This window comes from Ciona robusta, chromosome 3 (genome assembly GCF_009617815.1).
Source record: "Ciona robusta chromosome 3, ASM961781v2".
In the NCBI taxonomy this organism is placed as follows: domain Eukaryota; kingdom Metazoa; phylum Chordata; class Ascidiacea; order Phlebobranchia; family Cionidae; genus Ciona; species Ciona robusta.
In genome coordinates, this window is record NC_143237.1 from 9,094,395 (window position 1) to 9,121,068 (window position 26,674).

The 26,674-nt window shown below is 35.9% G+C and overlaps 2 protein-coding genes across 2 annotated transcripts; both read left to right on the forward strand.

Moving 5' to 3' along the window:
• Positions 1-391: 391 nt before the first annotated feature.
• Positions 392-13,489, forward strand: LOC149739018 (Golgi apparatus protein 1-like). Its single transcript, XM_089874945.1, has 27 exons — positions 392-554; positions 937-1,102; positions 1,378-1,505; positions 1,568-1,597; positions 1,770-1,856; positions 2,244-2,380; positions 2,743-2,830; positions 3,087-3,269; positions 3,648-3,770; positions 4,302-4,443; positions 4,698-4,915; positions 5,125-5,246; positions 6,458-6,559; positions 6,849-7,032; positions 7,441-7,593; positions 7,770-7,928; positions 8,434-8,541; positions 8,946-9,034; positions 9,550-9,664; positions 10,119-10,283; positions 10,774-10,925; positions 11,207-11,420; positions 11,778-11,876; positions 12,187-12,285; positions 12,631-12,751; positions 12,932-13,038; positions 13,296-13,489. Exons 1-27 carry the CDS (start codon positions 438-440, stop codon positions 13,458-13,460), a joined length of 3,573 nt encoding a protein of 1,190 aa, XP_089731071.1. The 5' UTR covers positions 392-437; the 3' UTR covers positions 13,461-13,489.
• Positions 13,490-16,256: 2,767 nt separating this feature from the next.
• Positions 16,257-25,030, forward strand: LOC149739019 (serine/threonine-protein kinase H1-like). The gene is made up of 9 exons (XM_089874953.1): positions 16,257-16,415; positions 16,477-16,606; positions 16,691-16,838; positions 16,896-16,994; positions 17,072-17,383; positions 18,127-18,282; positions 19,522-19,667; positions 24,016-24,127; positions 24,546-25,030. Exons 1-9 carry the CDS (start codon positions 16,370-16,372, stop codon positions 24,597-24,599), a joined length of 1,203 nt encoding a protein of 400 aa, XP_089731079.1. The 5' UTR covers positions 16,257-16,369; the 3' UTR covers positions 24,600-25,030.
• Positions 25,031-26,674: the final 1,644 nt, after the last annotated feature.

The following is a 26,674-nucleotide window of genomic DNA, read 5'->3' on the forward strand; positions in this document are numbered from 1 at the left end:
TACCTAAAATCGCAATAAAGTAGGCCCACTGCAACATGTAACATCAAAGTAGGCCCACTGCAACATGTAACATCATATATTAATAAAAAAGATTCATGTTACTAAACATAAATTACTAATGAACATGTAACACAATTTCATTATCTACAAACAAACACAAATATAATAAAGTGATAATAATGATAAAACACTGTATTGAAGTTTAAACGAGCGCCAAGCAGGCAGTATGATATTTTTATTGTTTATTTATGATTAATTATCTTTGTATCCTGTCATTCATTGTAATCAAGTCTTTACTATAGAAGCCTTCCGAAGTCTTTATAATAAAGGAAATATTTTCCTAAGCGGTTTGATGTACTGAGCCTAGCTGAGTACGCATTACCAATTCATCTTATGCTTTTATTGTCTATAGGTTCAATTCCTTTAACCGAATCAGTATGGTAATAAAGTTAGGAGTTTTGTGTTTAAGTCTGGTCCTTGTTCAATGTGTGTGGGGTCAACCTGGTGTGAATATGCACGGAGGACAAAATGTAAATTCAAACATTGTTAATAAAGTAAGTTTGTATATGTTGTGAAATATATATAAACGATTCAACTGTGTTTGTATATTTTTATAAAAATATGCTGGACCATTTTCGTATAGCATGTCAATTATGAGATTTTAGTCTGTTAAGTAGAATCTGGACTTGTTCTTGGATTGTAAATTTTTCAAAATGACCGTTTTCCTTTATTTTAGTGTTTTACATATTTGTGTTGTTGCATCACGGTTCTAACCTGATTTAGTCTTGTTCTTGTTGTACGGCAGATAAATTGTTGGTTGAATAAAATTATCATTTTTATACCCCCTATTTATATATTTGTCAAACTATACCTTGTCCAAGCAAGAGCAACAATACCTAATAAATTACTAATTCTGAGACGATATTTTGATTCTAGCATGCTAATGTTCCGGTAGCTCGACATGGGAACGATGCTGATGTTTCAATTGATGGAGATCAACATAATATAGTTGCTCAGCCTATCGATAATAATCCCCCACAGGTCGCAGATGGTCATCGAACTGGGTTATCTCGAAAACCTGCTCCTCCTGGTATTAAAAAAGGTAAGATAACTTCACTAAAGGCAGTGTATCATAATTCATTCCTGGAGTAGCCTGATAAAGTTAGCCACACAGAGGTGCACAATAAATAATATAGAAGCCTTGAATTTTTTATATTTTAATCTAGAAATAAGATCTGGATACATGTATAAGATCAATACCTTTTTATATAAGACCTGTGTAGTGTTTTCACCAGTCATATCAAATGCCCAAATTTTTGGTTTGTTCAGTTTGACTAAATCATTTATTTGAATAGAATATTAAACCTACTTTTTCAGGATTAAGAAAACACAGTGATTCAATCGCTGACTCGGTAGAATGTTCCAATGATGTTGAGATGTATTGTGGATCAACGTTGACTTCCAGAGACAATCTAGCAGTTTTGACTTGCCTCAACAATCGACAGGTAATTTAATCTTCCTAAAACTCATTGTTGACGCAAACTAAACAGATTTTTTCATTTTCTAGGATGATGATCTATCAGACGAGTGTCACCATGTGAGTTTCAACGTTTATTATTGTCATGTGTTAGTGGTTTAGTATATCTGCAATTCTGCATGTTTGTTTCTCCAATAATTATTTAATTGGATCCCATTTTATGTTAAATATCATCTATACCATAGTTTACAGTTGACAGTATTTACTAGCAATTGTTGCAATTTATTTTCAGTACTTATGGACCTACAAGCTCAACATCACAAAAAATCCTAAATTTGACTCGATTGCGAGGCAGACCTGCAAAAGTGCTTTACAAACGGTATGCCCAACCTTTAATTTGTTATTTATTTTTAATGAATATATATCTATTTGTGCTTTTTTATATAGCGATTCAATCGCATTGTAACCAGATAATTTTGGGGCTTGATGTTGCCCCTATCCAGGGTAAAAAATTTATCTTTGATACATTCCTGGTAATCAATAATAAGAAAAAAAAAATTTTTTGATACAACCAGTAAGCAATAAGAAAGTGTATGAAATATAACACTGTACAGCGAATAGGATTGTCTAAAATTGTTGCTTGCTGTGGTTGGAAAAGTCCTGAAGATTTATTATTTGAAATATAAATATTTACCAGTCTTGTGCAAATATAATTATAAACCAAAACAGGTGCTGTGTAGTCAATTTAAATATTATGTTCTTTCAGCATACTGATTGTGACAATGCGGAGCCTGGCAGTGGAAAACTTGTGTCCTGTTTACTTGAATATAAAGATATAATAAAAGCTCACTCATGTGTCAACTTTCTCAACAAAATCGCAGGAATTGTGTTTAGTGATTACAGGTCGGTGGATTCATGTGTTGGTTGTTAGTTTGTCGTTTTATTTCTAACTATTAGTCATATATATACCAATTTTTTGGAGAAATCAGTAGATTTTTTTATTGTTGCTTTAGCTTCTATTCTATATGGGTGAAGTCGTACTGTATGGTATGACCCCATAAACGAACTTTAGCTTATCTAAATTCATTGTAACAAAAGTTTGTGAAACAGAAGTAGATTTTCCTAAATTTTTAAAATGTGGTGTATTCGACATTCTGCAAAAATTGAAATATGGCCAACATAATTTATAATCTTTTTGTTGTCTAATTTTTGTTTTTAATTAATACATATTAACAAGCATGAAACATTCATCATGGTTTGTACAGATTGATCTGCAATTTCATGGAGGATTGTCGTCAGGACATTATGGAAAATCATTGTGGTCGTGTGGATAGTAGCGCGCGTGGAGATGCTGTAAGTAAAGTATTTAATTTACAAACTTTTACTTCATTCATAGCCAAATATGAGTATGCAGGCTACGCATGCAAGCCCTGGAATTAATTATGATACCCTATGTGAATAATCTGGATACACACTTAGAGTAACAGGTTATTGGTAATAATTCACAATTAAACATAAGCTGGGGCATATAGAGTATCCTGGTATTCAAAAAAGGCCCCTTTGACTTCTATATCTGTACTTGTTGTATAATCTTTTCTAAATATTTTAGGACATGCCACATTCTCAAGGCCAAGTTGTTGAATGCTTGGAAGAAAAGTTGGGCGAGAACAAACTTAAACCAGAATGCTTGCAGCAGATTAAAAGACTCGGAGAATTATCGGCTGATGATTATAACCTGGATAGGAACCTTTATTTAAACTGCAGAGATGATCGGGAACGCCTTTGCCCTGATGTTTGTATAATTTAGCATCTAAAACAGTCTAAAATGGTACCAATTTGAAAATTTCTAAAACATTCTAAACTCACAATGTATACATTAAGTCCTTTTGTTACTTGCATAGGAGCCAAACATTTGTAAATAACGCCAATTTAGTAATATTATGACGCACACTCTTATGAATCCAATTTCACCATAGTTCCTGCAATGTTTACTGGTTATTGAATAATACAGAATAAAAAATTTAGGATTTGACCGCCTACCTTGCCAACCCAGGTTTGGCGCCCATGCAGTAACTTTGCATTTGCTATGTCCATGATTTGTGCTGTTAAAATCTAAAATGCCTAGGTCTCCATCTTCGGGTACAATATTTATTTTTGTTTAATACAACAGGTACTGCATGGCGATGGACGTGTCTACAAATGTCTGTTTAATCATAAATTTGATGAAGGAATGTCCACAACATGTAGGGATGCTCTCACTGTTCGTCAGAAACTTGTTGCAAAAGATTATAAAGTGAAAGATTGTTCAAATGTTGTGTCTTGAATATTTAAACACCTGAATTTTTTATTGGGGAGAAACTTGTTAAATAATTAAATCGGAATTAATAGGCACTGATCGTAAAAAAGTATTTTAACTAAACAAATTTTTAAATTAGCTCACAAATTGTTCCTTTTTGCGTCGTGACGATTTTGTTGTGACGTGTCTCTAACTTCATTCTGCCTGGAGGCAATTTTCATCTTCTCTATATTTTCTAATGGTGGTGATGAGTCGTCTCATTATATTTAGCTGCACAGAAATTAATAAGCCACGTTTCACTATAAGTGTATAATAAATCCTGCTTGAGTGGTTTAAGTAATTTTAGACTTTAAGTTTAAACTATTGTTTATAAGTGTGGTCAAGTGTATGTAAAGTTTAAACCACACATAATAATAAATATAAATTAATATTCATAAAAGTAAAACAAATTTTGAACAACCTTTTTTATGCAGTAAAATAAAATCAAAATCTAGCATTTTTTTCTTTACAATCTGAAATTCTTTACAGTCAAGCTACCAGATTCAAACCCAGTGCAAGTCTGAAATATCAAACAACTTTTGCTTTGTATCTCACAACTCCAACGATCACAGTGATTTAGTCGGCTCGTCTGGAATTCTCTTGTGTTTGGAAAACGCTCGCTCTAATCCGGGTAAGAAAATGGCCGCTATTTGAATTTCTCTACCTTGACATATATGGTTGGGTTTTTTGCCAAGATGTCAATAAAACAGTCGTGGTTTTTATTTGAAATTACGCGAAAAATTGTATTGACATTTTATCTATGTTTTGAATGTGATCATGCATTTTATGCGATACTTTATTGATTTTCAATATACATTATATATAAATCACCAGTAAGGACTATGAGACATAACTGACAATGTGTTAAATATTAATATTCACCAGGAAATGGAGGTAAAATCTCAGCGGTGTGCAACAACGCCCTGGATGATTTCCGAGCTATGCTTATGTCAGATTACAACTTATCACCCGAAATCACCCACAACTGCGCCACTGAAATACAGGCCAACTGCTCAGGCACAGTGGAAAAGGAGGGTGCTACCATACATTGCCTAATGTCACATTTAAGGGAAGAATCCGAGGTCACTTCATGTGAAAAAGCTGTAAGTACGATGTTTTCTGGAAACGTTAACGGGTTGTTTAACTTTACTATCAAACTTTTCATTTTTTTCCCTATTATGTTGTAAACTTTTTTGGCACAAGTGTAATGTTAACAAGATGTTATAAAGAAAATAAAGAAAATTTTTTGTCCTTTTGTTCTGGTATTAAGAATGGACGCAAAAAAAAACATGAATTAAATTTTCCAATCCAGTTGTTGGACTTGCTGAAAGAGACAGATGTTGCCGGTAAATACAAGATGGACGTGGCTCTTGCTACTGACTGCAATGGTGTCATTCAATCTGTTTGTAGTAAATATGCAGATGGAGATCCCATGTAAGTTAAAATTTATTTTAGTCATGAAGTATGATGTAATAAATGCTTGCTCTGGAAAATGATATTAATTAACATATAGCTTGCTGTGGGGAGTTTTGTGAAATTAACCAACATATATATTGTAGTGTAGAATTGATACTATTACAGCTTTTCTAATCATGTTTTTAAGGTTTTTTAATTGTCTTTTAGGTGTATAGGGTTATAAACTTTTTGAATATTCTTTGTTTACCACCAAAAAGAGTGATAAAAGTGAATAAAAACATGCACTATTTTAACCCAGCCTATTATATTTTTGTACTTTTTTGAAAACAGTGAATGGGTAAAATTTTATGATTCATTCATGTGTTGGATGTGTCTATTAATAAAACATTGTTTTCAATTAGCTGAATATGTTATTTCCAAACCCTAATAGAGAATCCACTTTTCTACTCAATCACAGTCATTTATGTTCTCAGAAAAATAATGATTTAACATGTTTTGGAAATTCCCATTTACGTAGTTCTCATACAGAATAAGATAAGCCTGAGGCAACTTTTGATAAATTTACCTGAAATTGGTTTTGCTTACTGCCTGAAGCCAAAATGGAAGTTACGCTTCTTATTTTAGTCTCATAATCTTGTTTGCAAATGTGGGGGATTTTTTGTACTAGAAAAACAACACGTCATGTTTCCATTCAAATCCACCTGTATTGAAGTTCGGCTGAAGAATTGCATAACTTAATAGTCTTATTTAATCATTATATTAAATTGGGCTATTTTCACTTCCTTAAAATGGTATCTATTTTAAAATCAAATGCATTTTCCATTTTATTGTGTTTCATAGCTACAATACTACCTCTTTATTACACAGAATTTTATTTAATTAAAATCAATACAATGTATACTGTGGTATGCATAAGGATCTGGTAATAAATTATGCATCTGTCAATGGATAACTTGTGAAACCACAAGTTTCATATGAATATCAATATTAAGCAGTTTTTTTAAACATGATGCCTGGTACACTTATCGCTAACCCAGTGGTCATTAATGGTTTGTGTAATTTTCCAGCAATGCATACCCAAAAACGTAACATTTTATTAGACACCAAGCTTTCTGAAAGCAGGGAAAACAGTAATAATTAAATGCACTTAGCTGAAACCTGGTTTTGGTGCACAGACCTTGTACAGACAGCTCATTCAACTTATTTACCAATTCTAAACTTTTACACAGGGTGTTGTCATGTCTCATGGAAAATCTATACTCTGCACAAATGGAAGTAGCTTGCCAGGATAGACTGCTGGAGCTTCAGTATTTCATCAGCAGAGACTTCAAGTTAGTAGAATTCATATTAACTTGTCACCTTACTTTTGTTTTACACTGGATAGATGAAACATTTTTATTTGTTGTCAAAATAATTGAGTTTTCACTTTAAGTTTAATGTATTCTGTCAATATGATTGCTCTGTGCTAGCAAATGTCAAACCACTGTAAAAAAAGGTATTAATTCAAGTTCAACCAAAACCTGGTACATACAGTTTAGCAAATCTAATTTTGGCCAGATTTGTCCCATTACCCCAAATAACCTCACCCATATAAAATAACACATTTATATTTTCTTACAGTTCGGACCCTAGTTTCCACAAAGCTTGTAAAGCTGAGTCAAAAGTTCTTTGCAACCATGACTTTGCTGCAGGGGCTGGGAATGGACAGAGTGAAAACATAGATGCGGACGCTATGCCTCTAAGTCTCGTAATTTCATGCTTGTATCGACATATACAACTCCCTGGTGAAGACAGAAGCGATATTGTAAGTTGAAAATCATCTGTAATGCCACCAAGGTTTTGCTGCTGTTGCTACCAGGCTAATGTATTTCTTCTAGCATAAAAATTGACATAAATTTATTACAAACAGGCAACAGCATTTTTTTTGTTGGGAAAATGTTGAAATAGAATCTACATTGATTTTTATGCCTATAGATCAGTCTTAGTAAACATATTATGCCTGGTAGCAGCAATAGCATAATGTTTTTCTGTTTTGAAAAAGATAAATAAACATTTTTTATGTGTTAATGTTAAAGAAAATGATATTTTCAACTTGAGCGCATAATGCAATAATGCGATTTTAAAACTAAAAAATTATTATGAATCAAAAATCTCAACGAAAACAATACTTCTTTAATTTATTTTGTTATTCAATATATATATTATTTCACAGGAAGGTAGTATCTTGTCTGCTGGGTGCACACGTGAAGTACATCGTATGTTAAAGCAAAGAGCGCTTGATTTCAACCTCAACCCTGACTTAGAGCATACATGTAGAACAGCTTTGGGACAATATTGCTCTAATGAGATGCCAGAACCAGGAATGGTGAGTTTTTATAATATAACTTTTATAATAGTAATCACATAGGCTCCATACCTGGGGGCAGACGGGGCCCACCCTGAGATTTTCTGCACTGCATGAATCAGTAACCATTGGCATCAAAATTGTTTAAAAAATGTTTAGTCAGGTTAGTTTTTTTCCTAAATAGTTTACCTTTTTAGGAATTGGTTTGTTTGCAAGACAACCTTGAAAACATCACGGAAACGAACATAGAATGCGCTAACATGATAACGGATCTTACCGTGATGGAATCAAAAGATTCTGACCTTGAGAATGTTCTGATCTCAGCATGTGAACCCATGCTACAACAACACTGTAAGGTAGGGACACAAGGTTTAAAAATGAAAAGTTTTTATTTGTTTTGTAAAGAAAAATTAAAATTATGAAACACATTTCTTAAAATAGCTTTTTTAAATCTAAACCGAAACTTTACCCACCAACTGTAAGAATATAGTAAGATTCATTTTCTTAGGTATTTCAAATAAAACATCTTTTTTAGACAAGCCTATTAAATAATATCTTTATTGTTTATCACATACTTTATTTTCTTATTAATCTAAGCATTTTTTAAAGATTTTTTGTTTTACCATTAATCAGCCAAACAATTCGTCTATGCATAATCCCTATCAAACCTACAATCCAAGATTGTTCAAAAAATAAGTCAAAAAGTTAACAAAATGAATAATTTTTTTAAATCAATACTTAAAAAAAATTAAACCAAAAAAATTATTTTTTCAAAATCAAAACCCTGAAAAAAACGAAAACATTAAAATCAATAATAACAATTTTTATTACAAGTGGAATTATCATTTTCTTGATTGACAGGATTTCCTGGATTCAGGAGATGAAGGGGAAATCATGGAATGTCTCATCAGGAACAAAGATCAGATGGACAATGCATTATGTGCAGCAGGTGTCAATCATTTTCAGCTGGTAAGTCACTTCTAACTCCTGGAAATATTCAATGGAGTTTCTACTACTAGTGGTTATGTATGCAAATATGAGAATATATGCAAAAGAGTGCATTTGTTGAATTTGCAAAAGAGTGCATTTGTTGAAAGAAAAGTGCTTACTTGTTAAATAGAACCACACTTCTTATATTTTAGTTAGATGTACATACATCTTATCTATTGCTTGTAGTATTACTATTGTTTTAATGTTAATCCCTGTCCCTTTGTAATTTGAAATTCCTAATTAGTTTGTTATGCTATTTTTATTAAAAGAGATAAAAAAATTGCTGTTATTTTATTGGGCAAACGCCTGTTAATCACTTTTACTACAAAAAAAACTTTTACTACATTTTTTTTAATTTTTATGATTTTCATTTTGAATTTCAGATTGAGATGAAAGATTACCATTTTAGTCCAAAATTCATGAAAGCATGCAAGGATGATGTGAGACTACACTGCTCAGACAAGAAAACAAAGTAAGATAGATTTGTATTCCATACATGGTGTGTGAAATTACTAATATTACCTTTAATTCTGTGTTGGCCTAGTTTTAAACTGTGAAGTAGCATTTTTTGGAATGGGGGGTAATGGGCCAATCCTGGCCTAACACGCCGTGGGTCCTTACCCCCATAGAATAAAAAAAGTGTTGTATTTTGTCCAGTGGTGTGGCACATTGGGTAAGCACGTGCATTGTAATCAAACGATACCTGCCTGGATACTGATATCATTGACGCCATGTCGCGTGTGTCCTTGGACAAGAAACGGGTTGTAGTTCCATAGGTGTAAAACTAGCATAAATCTCCTGTTCTGTGACCTGCCACACAATGGTTATTGTACGGACTTTAATGTAGAATATAATAGAAATAGAATTTACTGACAAACTTAACAATACTTTCATATATTTTCTTTGTTGAACTTAAATAAGGTTTCAAATTTGCCATAATTTTGTTTTGGATTTAAATATAACGTGTGCTTGTGCCTTATTTTGCAGAGCTGATGTGGTGAAGTGCTTGAGTGAAGACGTCAGAAATGCCGTTTTACAGAAACGTCAATCAAGAATATCAAAGAAATGCCAAGGACAGCTAACTGTGGAAAATTTACAACTGGTTTGTTGTTTTGAGTTTAGTTTGGTGTATGCTGCAAGTAGATTATGGTGTTTAAAAGTTAACTATAGCTTAGTATGTTAAATTTTGCTGCTATAGCTTTTCTGGAATTTACTAGAATATTGATGGTTGAAAACAAATATCGCTAAATATGTATATTTATTTAACAGACTGATAATGATATTAATTGTTGAAATTTTATATTTCCTTTTTCAATACTAATGTTGTATGTACGTCAGTACAAGACAAACAAACACAAAGTAGTTAAGTGTTGCATGTTGAAGCCAATTTGTATCCCTACTTTTACGTTTTAGTAATTTTAGCTTTTGCCAATAACTATAATTTTCCAAAAAGAGGCTTTTGCAAAAAAAGTCTATTTTTCCTTGAACAAATTTTTTATTCTGTGTCATTTGCCCCCATATCTTTACCGTTTATTAACCCACTTTTATTTCTCCAGCACGAAAAGATTGACTTTCTTCCTGGCTTACATAAAGCATGCCAGGCAGATTACCGAACACTATGTTCTAATGTGGAACCTGGTAAGGCAATGGTCATCGAATGTCTCAGGAATAATAAAGATAAAGTTTCTCATGAATGTAGAAAGGAACTGTTTGAAGTTGAGGTAAGAATATGATGAACGTATTTAAGCTACTAATTTTGCATTTTAATACGTATGGTATAAATGCTTATGTAGATAATAAAATCCTTATAAAACAGCACACAAAGAAATATCAGTTTAAGCATCCTGGGTAAAAAGTTGACCACAGTTGTTTTTCTGTGTATGTAGTTACATATAGATGCCAGTACTAAGCGAACTCTGGCCCAAATCCCAATGTCCAAGGCATGTCTCTACCATAAGCCCTCACACTTACCCAGTCGAATAAAACTGCTGGAAATATTTTATTAACTGCTTCGGAGTATATTGATGAATCACATTCTTCAACATTCACGCTTTTATCTGATACTTTTATTCATGTAGTTTTTAACTGTAGTGTGCATGTAACAACTTTCATTTTGTTGCTAATTCCCTTTTCTTCAGTGTATTAGTTAACCTGATCTTTACCACTATATACACAGAAATAAATTATGTTATGTTATCATAACAATTACAGGAAGAAGAAAGTTTGGATCCGAAAATAGATTTCTCCCTAATGAGGACATGCAAATCTGACATCAAGGAATTCTGCTTCACTCATCTGGAAGATGGAAGACCTCACGAGATCCTGGATTGTCTCATCCACAACAAGAAGAAGCTCCAATCACAGTATGTAGTTTTATTCAAAGGACGCCAAACTTTTTAAAAATCAGGGGAGGCAGGAATACTTACATGCACATGTATTTGTAACACATCTGGTTTGGTTTCTATTTCATCTACTTGTTTCTATTTTAGAGAAATATAAATTGATTCCTTAGGTGCACTATTTAATTTACCCCCAAATTTCCAGTGTAGGCTTGCTTATTCTGCATCCAAGATTTGTCGTTTGGTTCCAATGATTATATTCTACTCACGATGCACGTGATTCAATCATATGGTATTTTTCTCAGGTGTCGTAACCTTATCAAATCAAGGGAAGCTGACATCCTCTCGGATGTTGATCTTGATCCAGATCTCAAGGAGAGCTGCAGTAAAGACATCAAGGACTTCTGTGGGAAAGAGAGCCAGCAGGCTAAGCTTGATCATGAAAGAGGGGAAGACCCTCATGGAGTAATCTACGCTTGCCTAAAAAAAGTCCACACATCAGCAGATCATAATAACAAGGTTTCAATTTTACTTAAAACATAAGTATCAGGTGTATAACAATAACAAATATATTTGGATTATATATCGTAAAATACCAAAATCTAATTACTAGGCTTTAAAAGAGTTGTTTTAATTAACATCCAAACAAGAAAAGACTCCTTGGGGTAAAAGCAAACTCTGACAATCCTTGTCAAATGAACCTTGGCCATTTAGCAAGATTGTATTCCTGCAAAATCAATTAAAGTCAAAAAATTAAAAATTGAATTCACCTTTTATAGTAAAAACTTTACTATATTAATTTATACATCAATTTAATTTGAAGTGTATAACTAATGCATTAGCAGCTCATGCTAACTTGTGTAATAACATCCTCAGCTGTCACCATCTTGCAACAACCACATTACATTTGTGGTGCGTGAAGAAGAACAAGACTATAGATTGGATCCGAGGTTAATGCTCGCCTGTGTTAATGAGGTGAGACCATAATGTTTAACAAGGTGGGTTATATAGTAGGGTGGGAGATAGATGCGACACTTTTTAGCATATAATATCCTGGACTCCGGATCATGTTTTAAACAATTAACAGCGGTCTATGGGAGTCGTAAAGATACGGTTTTATAATTATTTGAATGTTTTTTGTTACAATCAAATAGAATGAGTAAATAGAATGAAAATGTGCCCCATCTTTTTCCAATCTACTGTTTCTCATGACCTGTTCTCTCATATTGTAAAAAGTGATAACCTGCATTTGTGGGTTTGTATTTAAAACGATTCTGGTTTACAGATAAGGAAGCATTGTGACACCGAGCATGAGGATATTGTGGAATGCTTGAAGAGAAATTTTTACGACGAAAAATTGTCAGCAAGTCCTACTTGTGTGGTGGTGGGTAGTGTTAAGAGGTTCTATTAAAATTTTTACAGCTTATTTTGCCACAGTATGATTTTTAAATAAATAGTTTAAACTGGTGTTTCGTCAACCTGTTTTCAAATTTATCTCATCTAATTTTCGGTAATAATTCTTTGCTGCCTAACTGGTATTTTAATTATGAGTAAACTGACGATTTCTTGGTGCAATTACCTGTTGAAAAGAAAAAATTGGACCAACAGACTCCAACCTATTCTATTTTTTTATTATTCAGAATACCCAAGCTTACATAGTACTCCTACCTGCTCTAACATAAATGGTGTTGCTTGGGTTTTTCCAATAAAAACCTCAATTTGCATGCAGGAAGTAGCGCGCTTGCTGTTAGAGGGTCGAAGTGACATCATGGCTGACCCTGTACTTCATGAAGCTTGTGCGATTGATCTCGAGGAACACTGTGACCAGATACCTGAAGGGGATGGAAGAAGTAAGTATTGTCTTGTTATTTTTTATCATTTTTTTAAAAAAGGTGAGAAAATTTTGTCTGCAATTTTTCTGTTGGTGTAGAAACTGTTTTTATTAAAAAAATCTTTGTACACAAATATATGATATTTAAGACAATACAAAAATGATGTATTACAAAAGTGAACAAATTTTTATCTTCCAGAAATACAATGCTTAACTCGGATATTATCCAAACACAAGACCCAGCTTTCGCAAGGTTGCCGGGAGGAGTTACAAGTTCGACAGTCAATGTGGGCACACGCTGCTAAGGTGAGTGGAATTTATTTCTTATACTAAATATTTGTAACCTGTTTTTTCAAAAATATATGTTGTATTCTGTCCTGGCCGTGATAGAAATTGATTTTGTATATTTTTTGATTAGAAGTTTATTAAAAAATATAAACTTTTAGGTAGGTTCACTTTCATATTTTGTGTTGGATATTTTTTTTACCTAAGCTACGTAAAATTTAAACAATTTAAAAAATAATAAATTAAATTTTTTTAAACCTTTGTCTACCTATCTGCAGAAAAACATTGACGGCTTCGCAGAGCTCTCGATGATGGTACTCGCATCCGAGCAGTCCTCTTACCTGCTCTCAATGCTGACGCTCCTCGTTGTGGCCATCCTGATCCTCGGCACAATGTGTGGAAGATGCACGAAGAGGGTAGCAAGGGATCGGAAAACAAGGTGATGAAGGCATCACTTCCCTGCTTTCACAAACTAACATGTGCACCACGTTCCACTAATATTCTCAACTGAAAAGAACCCAGCGACACAGCAGAGATTTCAACCTTTCCTGGCCTACTCACAAATCTATTGTGAACATATCTATCTTACTTTTCCCTGGATTTATTTTGACATAACAAATTGTAAATTTATATGCTCATTTTGAAGTTGTTGGCAGCATTCGATTTTTAATGTTTATCTCTGCAACAAACTTTGTTGGGTTGCGTGTTTTTGGAGTAAGTTTTTCATATGGAGTATTTGTTTAACTAATTTTTTTTTAAACCAGCTTGTGAAATTACTATTTATATGAAGCAGTATGTTAAAAGGTTTATTTAAAACTTATTTTATTTTGAAACACATTTTTGCCATGCGATAGTTAAGAGATGAGATATGCCATTCACACGTATACACATACAAGTAACCATGCCCCTGATTTTGTAAAGTGAAAATGGAAACATATTTCTATTTCCTATTAAACTGTCCATTGTCTCCCCCAGAAACAAGAATATTTTAATCCAGATTTTTCTTTTTTTACTGATAAAATTATTTCGGAATAAGTGTTCTGTTTCGATTATTTGCCTTTTTTGTTAAATGGGTTCTTTCTTTTCAAATTCTTGTTAAAATTCGGTTAAAATTTCACTTGAACTAACAGTTAATATAAGTTACCAGTTGTGTTTATTCATTTCTTTTTTTGAACTAAGTAACTTTTTTATTAGGTTTCAAAATTTCTGTGTCTGTGTTAAACACAGCCTTACTAACACATGTTATGTATTGTATTGTTTACCAGATATAAATGAAACTACTTTGCATTAAAAGTTATAAACTCTATCGAACTAGGCCCAGAGTTGCATAAAGTATTAATGCATTGTTTTTGTAATTATATATTTCCCTATGATAGCATATGTTCATGTCATTTTTACATAATGCCTTAACCCTGAATTGTTATATTGAGATTGAACAACGCTGGTACGACGTGGTTTTGCAGTTGGTGGATTTTCTATCAGTCACAGACTGAAAAATCGACAGTAACGTGTTGGTGTTTAAACAATGTGTATCGTATATTCAAGCGCAAGAAACTTGAAGCGTTGTACAGACACTATTTCCATTAGTTAAATTATCGTCAGTGTCATCCATGTATATATTGCTACATACAGTTGGTCCCGTCCATGAAAACGTTGTAATAAAATACTTCAAACGGCGTGTTTTAAATTTTCAAAGGAGATTAAAATAAAACTTTACCTCTGAAATGTTTAGGTACTCCAGAAGTAGCTCGCTGTCAACACATTTCAATTATTTGCACACCACACAGACGCCAGAAACAATGGCCCGCATTTGCGTCAGATAATTTCTGGCGCCACAAAACAAAGAGTAAACAGATTTTGTTGTACAAAAAACTACTGATTATCGGTCTAGTGGTGTGACTATTGCTTAGCACTCCAATCTGTATCACTTCTGCTTGCCTGCAACGGAAGTACTTCGAGTAATACATTCCTGATATACGAGGGATTGATTCCGTTAGGTTTTAATTTCAGCAAGTAAAAATCTACTAAAGGTTTGCTTTTCGTCAATTATATGCATCACATTTTCGCAAAGTTCCGATTTGTTAGCGTTTTTAACATCTTTATTACAGCCCAATCATTTTGCCTTACCCATTGGCGTCTGTTTACCAATGTTTTCTCATTCACCTGGCCGAAGTTTTCTTTGTTGGGGATCACGCGCAGCTGCGTCCTCAAGTGAATTTCACTCGACTTTTATTGAAAAGCAACTCGCAGTTATCAGCCAGTGGTGAAGTTAGTTCGGTGTGAGTGGCGAAGACTGCGTTTACTTGTGTATATGCGGTATACGGTTACTATGCTTGTTTTTGTTTTGCTTTGATCATTTTGATGAAGGCTTATATAGAAAGGAGGTAAAAATAACGTATAAGCCGTAAACTTGAGGTATTTATAGCTGTTACAGCTGTGTGTTAGTGTGTTTGTATATGATAACAGTTAAGCTTGTAATGTACTGAGTAACTTCTGATTTGTTTTTATAAGTGACTGTAATACCTGGCTATTTTAAATAGTAATATCATTGCCGTTATTGTCGAAAATTGTATTTATTAGATTTCTATAGGAATATGAAGTTATAATTATTATATTTACAATTTACCTTGATTAATTAGAAGATATGGCTGAACGGTTGATTTTTATGAATAGATGGTTGACAATGGGGTATGCTATGTTATACATTTAGCCTGTTCAAAAGAAATATCAATATAACAATCCCAAAGGCCTGTTAAAATCACACAACAGGGCAAACATTTAGTTTTATTGTTCAGAAAATCAATTGCACACAAAGATTTTGTTATTATTTTCTTTTACTTGAGTTTGTGTGAAAATGTCCGATGGCCAATTGTTGTCGAGCCAACTTTGATCAAGGGATTAGTGTCACAGAACCATTTTTTCATGGCTTGAAAAATGACGAGATAGCGAGAGTTTATTAGCGTTCTTGACAATCGTGGTCTTGCCCGATGCCCCTGGGCGTTTGGGAGGACAAGTGCATCAGTCTCTCTAAACTTCACTCTCAGTTGTGAGATGAGAAATGATAGGTCGGAATATAATAATAGGCTGATCAACAAACCTGTCTTATGGCATTGTATTATAGTTGTGAATCGCTGCTACCAAATTACTGATTTGCCAAAGTGATTCAGCAATTTTGAAAACAGGTTTATTGAAAGAATTGACTTTTCAATTTCTTCACTTATCGAAAAGGCAGTATTTACTATTTAATTTTAAATTTTGTTGCTTAGTGTAACATTTAGGTTTCTAGCCTGTTATTCTGCTGACTAACTGTATTGTATAATGTGGATATATTTGTGCCAAGTGAAAACTATCTATGGGGTGCGGTAATAGCAAAATATTACCAGAGTCTCCTTTTGATGGTAAGTTTCTCGAATGCTATCTTGGATTTGGTGTTTTTTTACCAGTTTAATTTTTTTACAGACAAAAAGGATGTGCAATACATTAAATCAGTTGACTCGTTTTCGAAGAAAGGAAAAAAGTCTGTGAGTTCTAAGCAAGCATTTATGAATGGAGATGGAGAGAAGGGAAAGCAAGCCAACAACAACAACAAGTATGTTTTGTATTTTGAACAGCTCACTTTAAATCAGTTAGACCTAAGAACTTGTCCAATTTTGATTTTATAATTTTTTTCCAGGGGCATGGCAAAATACAAAGCCAAGTTCGATCCAAGGGTTGTGTCTAAATACGACATCAAGGCTTTAATAGGACGTGGGAGCTTTAGCAAAGTTGTGAGGGTTGAACAAAAAGGAACCAAGCAACTTTATGCCATTAAAATGATAGACGTAAGTAGAACTTTGTCGAAAATTTGATTTTTTTTTAAATGTATGTTTCTTTTTTAGGTGAAGCAGAAGGAAGGGCGTGATGTTTGCGAGTCTGAACTTCGTGTGTTGAGGAGAGTCCGACATAGAAATATTGTCCAACTTATCGAAGTGTTCGAGGTAATTTAATCTTATTGTTTGTCCTTTAGGACATCACCCGTGAGGGGCCGTGACATAGTTTCTTCTTATATCCCCAGGCTCCTGATAAAATATACATGGTCATGGAGTTGGCTACAGGGGGTGAACTCTTTGACCGAATCATTGCTCGGGGTAGTTTTTCAGAGCGGGATGCTGTGAAAGTCCTCCAGATGGTTCTGGAAGCAGTTGGCTACCTCCATTCTCTAGGGATCACCCACAGAGATCTCAAGCCAGAGAATTTGCTATATAATCACCTCGGTAACGACTCAAAACTTCTGATAACAGACTTTGGTCTTGCTTCAACACGTCGGTCGTGGGATGACACTACCATGACAACCACATGTGGCACCCCAGAGTACATTGCCCCTGAGGTTAGAACTTCTGTTTAATTAATAATAAAAAAGCAAATTACATATTAAATTACTTAATAATTGTCAGAAATTATTGATTTTTAATTTTGTAAAGTAGCGATGGCGACAATCAGTTTCTGTGAGGTGTGAAACCAAGGTGTTAAAACTCGTGTTCACTTACACCTAACGAGTGCCACTACTTTGTCACATATTGTTCTGCGCTTATTGTCAACTCGCAGCCCATTTGTTCGTGTGAGATACAACTGATTAAGTTTCACATTGTCCCGTCAACATAAGAAGCTTGAATCTCTTGTAAACCGGTTTCTGTTGTTGATATTCACAATATACACAGAATTCGTTGAGATTACATCGTCACCCACAATCAGATTAATGAGATTGAATTGTTGAATAAAATGCAAATCACTCAATTATCTACTTGTGGAGGATTGTATGTAATGTAATCAGCCATCCTCGTTTCCATGGTTGAATTAATCCTACACCCCACTTAAAGAACAAAGCCTATGTGATAGTACACTTGCGCACTATTTTATATGTCCTGGGGTAGGCTACACTTTAAAATGTTGTTTTAATTTAATTGTACTTCTTTGGTCTATTAAATCAAACGTGTATCAATGTTACCATAAAAATTGCTTGTCCACCAATTGTGCCCAGATTATAATTTGCTAAAATTAAGTCCGGTTTCCTAGTAACCCAGGTTTTTAATACGATTATCAAACTCTTTCAAAATGTAACACCTTTTAAAGGTGTTGATGCGAAAAGCTTATACTTGCGCCGTGGATTGTTGGGCGTTGGGGGTGATCACATACATTCTACTAAGCGGTACCATGCCTTTTGATGACGAGAACAAAGTAAAGTTATACCGGATGATTCTCAAAGCCGATTACAACTTCAACGGGGACGTAAGTTGAACACACATGCTGTATAAACACATCTGTTCCATAGCTCTTTCAAAACCCTCCAAACTGCAACTTGAAGTTTATGTCACTTTTGCCCATTAGTTAAAAGTATCGAGTACGTTTATGTTACTATTAGCTTTAAGATTGATGGTAAAACTGGAACGGTTCGTGTTCGTTGATAAGTTCTGCCCACGCGTTTCGTAACACGATACAACGTATTAAAATACGACGCTTATCATATCCCAATCGCTTCTACATTCGGTGCGCATTTACAGCGCCCGAATTTTGTTTGTAGTAATTCAGGTGCTCGTTAAAAACCATGCAGGAAAAGTTCACTTGCCGTCATCAAACCAGTTCGTGGCGGCAGACACAAGAAATCGTCGATTTTTCGCGAGGAAACCATGTCTGCCTCAACATTATTCCTATCACTCATATTTTGCCTGGGGTGCTCGACGCTTCAAGCCCTTTCCCACAAAATGCACATTTGTGCAAACATTTGGTATCGCCTCGCACAATTTGTTGTTGTCCATTATTCGGCAACGTCGCAAAGTCAATCTAACACGCAAGGTTGAAGTGTTTGCCAAACAGATCTGTGGCTATGACGCACTTAACGGTCGGCGATCACACCGCAACGCGGACAACGTATTAAACCAGCGATTTCCAGCTACCTATAAACAAGTTATAGCGGATTAATAATTACTGTTACAAGTGCGACATTCACGAAGCTTCCGTCAAATATACAAAGCTTATTCTCATCCGGTAATCCGACCTTTTGTTTCATTGTTCAGTGTTGAGAAATACACCTGGTTATTATACATTAGCTAAGCGATAATATCTTCCATAAGCTTCGACAAACCACTTAATTCAAACACGAACAATAGGCCGACTGAAGGACGGTGATTTCCCAATGTAAACTTGTATGTTAGAAGTTAGAACAAGCTAGTAATATTAATTCAGCCGTTTGTTTCAAACCGCCATTTTCCCATTTTAAACCACCGAAAAATGATGACTACATTATTTTCTTCCTCACGGTCAAAAAACACTTTCTTTTGTGCCGTTAGTCATAAAACAACCATTCCTTCCGTGCACAATGACGTAATAAACACGTTTGTGTTCTTGAAAAATCGAGCCACACAATGCGAATTCCTGGCACGTCTTTACACCCATGTATTCCATTTACCGTTAGTTACAATTCCCCCGTGTCCAGTTCCATGTTGTCCAGCTTAACACATGTTTTCACAGCCGTGGCCGCACGTCTCCCAAGCAGCCCGTGAATTCATCACAGCATTCCTAACAGTCAACCCGGACGATCGAATGTCGCCTGTCAAGGCACTCAAACACCCATGGATCAACAGCAACTCAGCACAATCCAACAAAAACTTACACAGGTGCGTATTACGTCACTATGCATTAAAAGCGACAATTTTAACTGGGCCACTTACATGTTCTAATTGTAAAAGCACAGGTTAAATTTTATCACAATTTCGTTAGAAAAAATCCTAGCACTTGTAATATATTTATTTAGCTGAAATACCTTCGGTGAACGTTTCGTGTCATTTTCTACACCGGTTTTATTCAAAGCGGTATATTAGCCTTTCTTACGAGTGTGCAATATGTCATCGTTGTGTGTAGTACGTGTCGCTTCTTTCTCCTTTCAAAACCAAACCAGCTTATTAGGTTTTCTCATGTCCGCTGTACATTTGTTTGTTGCTACTCGCATCGTTTAGAATTTTGGGTATTTGGGCCGCGTTGCCCAAACAGAAGCAGCTCTTACGCCGCTCATAAGAAACACTTTGCCGACTGTAACCACCACGCTTAACCTCTCATGAGTGCTACATCTACACGCGTGATATGAAATGAAAGAACGAACTAGGCTGTAGTTTCACCCACCGATTATTTAATGACGAACATTGGACACTGTCACCGAAAATGCACAGTTTTGGCAAGATATGTTCCTCGCATTGGAGTTCTTGTTTAGGTTTTTTTCATATTCATAATTCCAAACCTCATAACTTTAAAGCTCGACGACGAGTGTGCACATTTCTTTGTGGGTTGTTTTTACAAGCTTCAAAAACACACTTAAAGTCCTTTCCGCCGTTGACTCGCTCGCTTCAAATAATAGCCCTAACTTAAACAAATAAACTTCTCCTGGGCCACCCTTAGTATTACAAAGGACAATACTTTAGTAGACCATTCTCTGGCCTTCGGAAATTTCCACCAGCAGCAACCGTCACTGGCTTCCAATAGTTTAGTGATGTGCTTTTACTTTCACCGCGCGGCAGAAATAAACATCTAACAAAACAACACCACAACATACATACCAACTACATATGTTTTCGTAAAGCCCAAATTTCCGACCAAAACGGTATGGCAATTTAACCCTTTAAAATGCGTTTTCAAAGGTTTAATAAAGTTAGTTTCCAATCCATACACAGAGTACGTTCGCTCAGTTTCCAAAATCAACGCAAATTAAACGCCGATGGCGATTGTTTTTTGCTAATCTCCCCGCGAGCCGTAGAATGCGGTTGCTTACCCTTCGTAGTCGAGAGCACTCTGCAACAAACAAGCTTCGAAAGGTTGGAGTTGTTTATAGATAAGACTCCGCATTGCGCCCGAAGTGGTTTGTAAGTTAAAGGTTGGTTGCGATAAGGCTAAGATTCTAACCGTCCACCCTTATTGCTCAAACTAACATTCAAAATGGACGATCCGTTGGGCCCTTGGGGTGCGGAGAATATAAATCTTCCTCATAGCGTATGGCCTATGTTATTCCGTTGTGCATAGCTCCATCACCACTGAGGCTGGTAAAGAATTCAAAGGTTTTTTTTTAGTTCATAAAATACAAATTCCAAATGTAGTTCCTCTTATTATGGCATGGCACAAATCGCAACGAAGCACTTTAACTCGCATCGTCGCGCGACAGTGGTACCACACCGCGCTTATATACGCCGTAATTTTAATCTGGACCAAGCTTATATTTTTGGACCCGGAGCTTCTTAAATCCTGTGATTATGTCTCTGCTTTATTCGAGCTTTTGTACTGGGCCGGCTCAGTAGCTCGCAGAATAGTCGCGTTATATCCTCAAGCCTTTGAACAGGTGTTTTATCCGTGCCGATATCCGGTATTATAAGCCGGCCGTTTATGAGCGAGTACAGAGCATTTGCGGATTCGTTCCAGCTAAAAGTTATGCCTTTATTATTTTTTAAAACTTTTCCATTAGTTACGTTACGGGTCAATCTCAAAAATTGAATATTTTTCAGTTTTGTGCTGAAAATGCATTGTATGGGTCGCAACAGCATAGCTATAAAAATCGTACAGCACTTTATAAAAACTTATAATAATACAAGAGAAAGAGTACATGTAATACCAGGCGTATATATACAAACATTCAATTCAATTTAATCCACGCAATAACAAGCGCAGCCTCCGCAATTCGACCCCCCCCCCCCCCACACACACACACATAACTGGTCTAACACGTTCGTATGCAACATTACCAGCAACGCAAACGTTCACATATAACCCCACGTAACGATTTCCGGCATTAAGCACTTCCCACCAGCCCTAGCCCGTTTAAGCAGGGGTTATGCAAGGTTATCAAATACTTAATCGAGTTTCAACTTACAACCAACAATCCTGATACCGAGTTCACCATTTTTTACGCATATAATACTGCAGGTTACGACGTATACTGTTAGCTTTTAAATCCATCATTTCATGATCGTGGTTTGTTATTCTGTAAATATTCTTTGTTTACAACCAAATGGAACGAGAAAAAAAGATTGAGATCCCGTCCCACCTTACCCCCGACTCTAAATATCTTCGTACTTCCATTTTCGTTCATTTTCTTTAAAATTTTAAATTTTTCCAAAGTATTTTTAATTTAGATATTTAATTAAAAAGGATTAGCGACTCGCTGATGAAGAGCGTACGGGTGTCCAATTAAGTTTCAAAGCTTTAATTTTCGCATCTCATATCCACCCCCACAGAAACAATACGTTTCTTTTCGCCCACAATCAACATTCTCATCTCGTAAATTCGGCCTAATTTCAGCAAAAAATTGACTTGAATTCGCGTTTGTTGCTTTGGCTTTTTAAGTTACACCTTGTCTGGTGTGTAAGAGGCGACATAACTGCAAAAAAGTATTCGCACTTTGACCAGTTAAATGACAAACCGCAGTGCGAAGCTCGCATTTCATTTCCAAGTGCAAGAATGTTGCTGAATCATTTCTTTGACCCAAATGCCGAACCTTGGACTTGATGATATTGCCACCTACGGAGGCGCAATTGAACATGACCTTTAGCAGCCTGTATTCGCAGCATCAAGAATGTAAATGATTTACCAATAAAGGCGCATTTTCGGAACTTATTCAAAATGGCTGTGTACTCTGATGTTGTGATATATGCTAACATTCGAAACCCCTGTAATCCATCTATATTCTGATTTGTTTTAAGAACAAATTTTGTGTTATACCTACATTACCATTTACCCAATGTGAGTATATTTTCTGTTGTATACACTCTTATCGACATTCATAACACAAATACCAGCGACAAAATGCAAATCATTGAATCAAAATCTTCCAAGAACCATCGGTGTCTTATTAGAACAACTCACTTAAACTTGTCGTGCCTGGTATGTTGCATACGAGTGTCTTTTGTCCATGAACGTATATTCCGCTATTACGGGACTTTTCTTTTTATGCCCGACCGGTCTGAACCGGTAATTAATAAAGATTATACTTGAGCAAACGTCACATTTTGCTCTTCATACCAAACTGCCATCAACGATTCAAGTACCAGCAGAAAACTTAATCTAATAATTGTGCTTCGTTCTTAGCGCTTTGGTATACGACAACTCGATTGACCGCGCTCATGTATTTACTCGTATGTCGAAGTCATTTAATCACTGCCTATGTTCGACGTTAATACGCATGTTACCATAATTCATATCTCAACAATAAAATTTCCGAAAATGAAAAAAACGAAACGCTTTTCAACTTATAAATATATATGATATTATAACAGTGTGAACGTCCGTACTTAAGAATTTGGGCCACTACATTCTCCTGTGCACCTAAGATATATTATTATTGTATACCCCATGCATACCGTTTCTTACACGTAAGACAGCCCCCTCGTATTTTTTTGGTAAATTATTTATTAAAACGTCACATACTAGTGGATACTACATATGCATATTAAATACTCAAGGTCGCGCACCGTACGTTATTATTTGCCTAACCTAATTTAGTTCGCATCGCGTCAACGACCACATATTTAGTTTCCGCCCCACGTATATAGGACACGGTATTACACATATACTGCCGTAATGTTATTATTGAATTTCGTTGCGTAGTTCGTGATGTGTGTCTTGAACAATACCCGTAATATAAAGGTGTTTATTGCATGTTACTTCCTCCTAAATGCTGGTTTCAATCTACCACGCATTACATCACTGCTGCTGTTTCGTGCTTGGACCATCGTACCAGATTAACAACTATGTCCAGAACTTGGTTTAATTGCGGTCTAAACAAGGCAATATTTGAAGACATTTGCATCACCTTTAAGATCTGTTATTCTAAGATAACGTGGGATAAGAAAGCTTTATTTTTCGTCCTATCAATATATCTCGTTTTCCAACGATAAAGTCGCCACCGGCTACGAACGTAAACCCACTTACACAACGTTGAGTAGAATTATCATTTTTCAATGGCTAATTTCAGCGTTTATTTTCCAGGTCCATCTCGCAGAATTTGTTGAAGCGAGCGTCGTCCAGAAACAGCAACAAATCGGCGACGTCTGGGCGCTCGTCCAAGTCCAATCGATCACTTCGATCGCAACACAGAAAGGTTTGCATTATTAGGGCCATGTTTTCGGATGAAAGGGACATTTTGTTTTATAGCTGGACATGCACGTCAGTTTATAACAGCGGTAATGGATGGACGCGTAGATCAGTTTAAAGATTATTATTCTAACATGACATGACATAGCTACAAAATGTTACCTATTTAGGTCATTGTGCTTTAGTGTGCCTAACCATTGTCGTTTTTTGAAAGTTATTTTAAAGTTGACTTAATGCGCCGTAACAGAGAGACTAACTCCAATAGTTCTGATAATGTATCAAAATGTTTTAAAAAAAGGTTGTGTCATTTATATGGACCGTTTTGTCATATTGAAATTGACAAGTAATCTGTGTAATTTGCATTTATAACATGTGTTGTGTATTCAACTTGAATATGAACAAGTCACCACTAATTTCATTTCCAGGTGAAAGCGAAAGAGTTGGACGAGATTTTAAAGAAATACAACTACTACCAGTAACTTAGAAGCGTCCAACACCATAAACACACGGATGAACAACGGCACAATATCTCAACACCGTCAGGATGTGTGTACTCAAGCACCGATGTAGTTTATATCTTGGTCCTGGCACCGTAGGCCCGCTGTTTCAACAAGCAGAATAAACTTACTCTTTATATGACGCAACAATGGAACCGCTCCGATTGTGACGTCAGGAGCAGTGTACCGCCGCAGAGGGCGCTCTTCTCTCCCTGCACAACGCCCTACCAGGTCTCGGGTGTCGATGCCAAGATAGATTAAACCGTCAGAACATCAGCCATTGTTCTACGCACGATCTTCTATTCTCGTATCCGCGAGCATTCCTTCGTAGCTTAATCCTCGTCTGTGTTTATGCTTTGCTTTTCTCAGCAGCCTGGGGCGTACGACGTCCAGCACCTCGCCACCTAACTACCCCGATGTCGTTCTTTAAAATCAACTGGCGAAATTCGCTCCCCAAAAAAAGGTGCACAAGCTCCTAAACCTCCACCGCACCCAGCAGGACCACGGCGTACGGAAACCTCAACCCCCTTGACACAATTCTTGATACAACACCCCACGCAACAGACTTGGATTTTTGTGACAGGAGGACGTGCAATAGCGAGTTCCCGCTTCGTTTTCTTTTCCCAAGATCGTGTCTTTCTTTTTCATTGCTTCCGCATATTGCACTTACAAAACTTTCTGCGAGATTACGGTCGCTTCGCCCTGGCCGACATCCGCATGCTAGCGGCCGTTATATTCGCGGGCCGCTTAATCGTCGGCTGCCGCAGTGGTGAAAATTATTAAATTAATATTGTTAAGTCGCCGATCCACACAGCAGTGTGCAATTTCAACTCGTCTGACTTGATCGTTCGCGGACGCAGATTCTACAAGCCCGTGGGCAATTACAAATTCCGCGAAACGTCATCCACAAAAATCTCCCCTTCGTGATTGGCCAAGGGTCGACCAATCACAGTTTCTAATGACGTCATGCTCCACCGCCAAAGAAATAACAAAACTTCACTAAATTTTTTTTGCAGAAACTTCTGAACACCGATTCCATACATTCCAGTGGAGTTTTCGAAGACTTATTTAACGAACTAACCGCTGAATACCGAGTGCTTTTATTGCAATTGATATCTACCTTCTGTAGCCTTGCGAAGTCAAACCGCTCGTCACTTTCCGCACACTCGCCTAACGAAGCGATATCACTGTGATGACGTCATTATTCCCCTTATGTAACGACGCAGGAGTTGAATTCGTACTCCGCGTTTTTAGTATTGAACCTTTATTTTTATTTGTTCTTCCGTGCCTTTTTTTGGCACAAGTTTAAAACTGATTAATTGAAAATATCCATACAACAAAATCCAACTAGTTGGTTCGTCGTTTGACTTCGTACACAATTTGCAATCACCATTGTCAGTCTACTTGCTTAGAAACCGGCATTTTCACCGAACCCGCTGTCTTTACGCTTCGCAGAGTGAAATAAAATGCCTCCAAAAACACGTACGAGGTTTTTCCTACCAGTATGTTCTACTCAATATTTATCAATACAGTGTTGCGGGGTAAGATGGGATACCGTAAGCATCTATAATTTTAATCAATATGCAAGAGGTGTATTGCAAGTGACCGGCAAAACGTTACGTTATTAAGTAGGTCTTGTATAAGCTGCAAACACACAGAAGTGTTTTCTATATGGGCTTGTATGGCCTACTCAAGATATCTTTAGTAGGTCATGGGGCTTGGGTATAAGCAACCTTCAGAGCGATAGAAAAACCGACTAGTCCAACCCATTGTTACGTAAACAAAATTGACTGGTGCGCTATCTACTACACTGATTGCCGAGTTATACGGCAGTGAAAATCTTGCGACCCCGTTGGTACTCCGAGCAATGACAGTCGGAGTGATTTCTATGGCGGTCCCACCACTCGTGGGAATCGTAGTGGACGCCACCGGAAGTTACGAAGAATTATACATACAATACAACACGGCAGGGACCGAATTTGTACTATGTGTATTTCCACATTATCTTTATAAGTCATATTAAAATGAAAACAGTACCATTTATTAGACCTCTGCTC

What these genes read in the sequence shown, in the direction of transcription:
- LOC149739018 (XM_089874945.1), top strand. Translation starts at nt 438, where the DNA reads ATGGTAATAAAGTTAGGAGTTTTGTGTTTAAGTCTGGTCCTTGTTCAA. An exon ending in AAGAAGAAGCTCCAATCACA is followed by an intron (nt 10,926 to 11,206) that starts GTATGTAGTTTT and finishes TATTTTTCTCAG; the next exon opens with GTGTCGTAACCTTATCAAAT. An exon ending in CAAGTCCTACTTGTGTGGTG is followed by an intron (nt 12,286 to 12,630) that starts GTGGGTAGTGTT and finishes ATTTGCATGCAG; the next exon opens with GAAGTAGCGCGCTTGCTGTT.
- LOC149739019 (XM_089874953.1), top strand. Translation starts at nt 16,370, where the DNA reads ATGGGGTGCGGTAATAGCAAAATATTACCAGAGTCTCCTTTTGATG. An exon ending in ACCAGAGTCTCCTTTTGATG is followed by an intron (nt 16,416 to 16,476) that starts GTAAGTTTCTCG and finishes ATTTTTTTACAG; the next exon opens with ACAAAAAGGATGTGCAATAC. An exon ending in AACTTATCGAAGTGTTCGAG is followed by an intron (nt 16,995 to 17,071) that starts GTAATTTAATCT and finishes TTATATCCCCAG; the next exon opens with GCTCCTGATAAAATATACAT.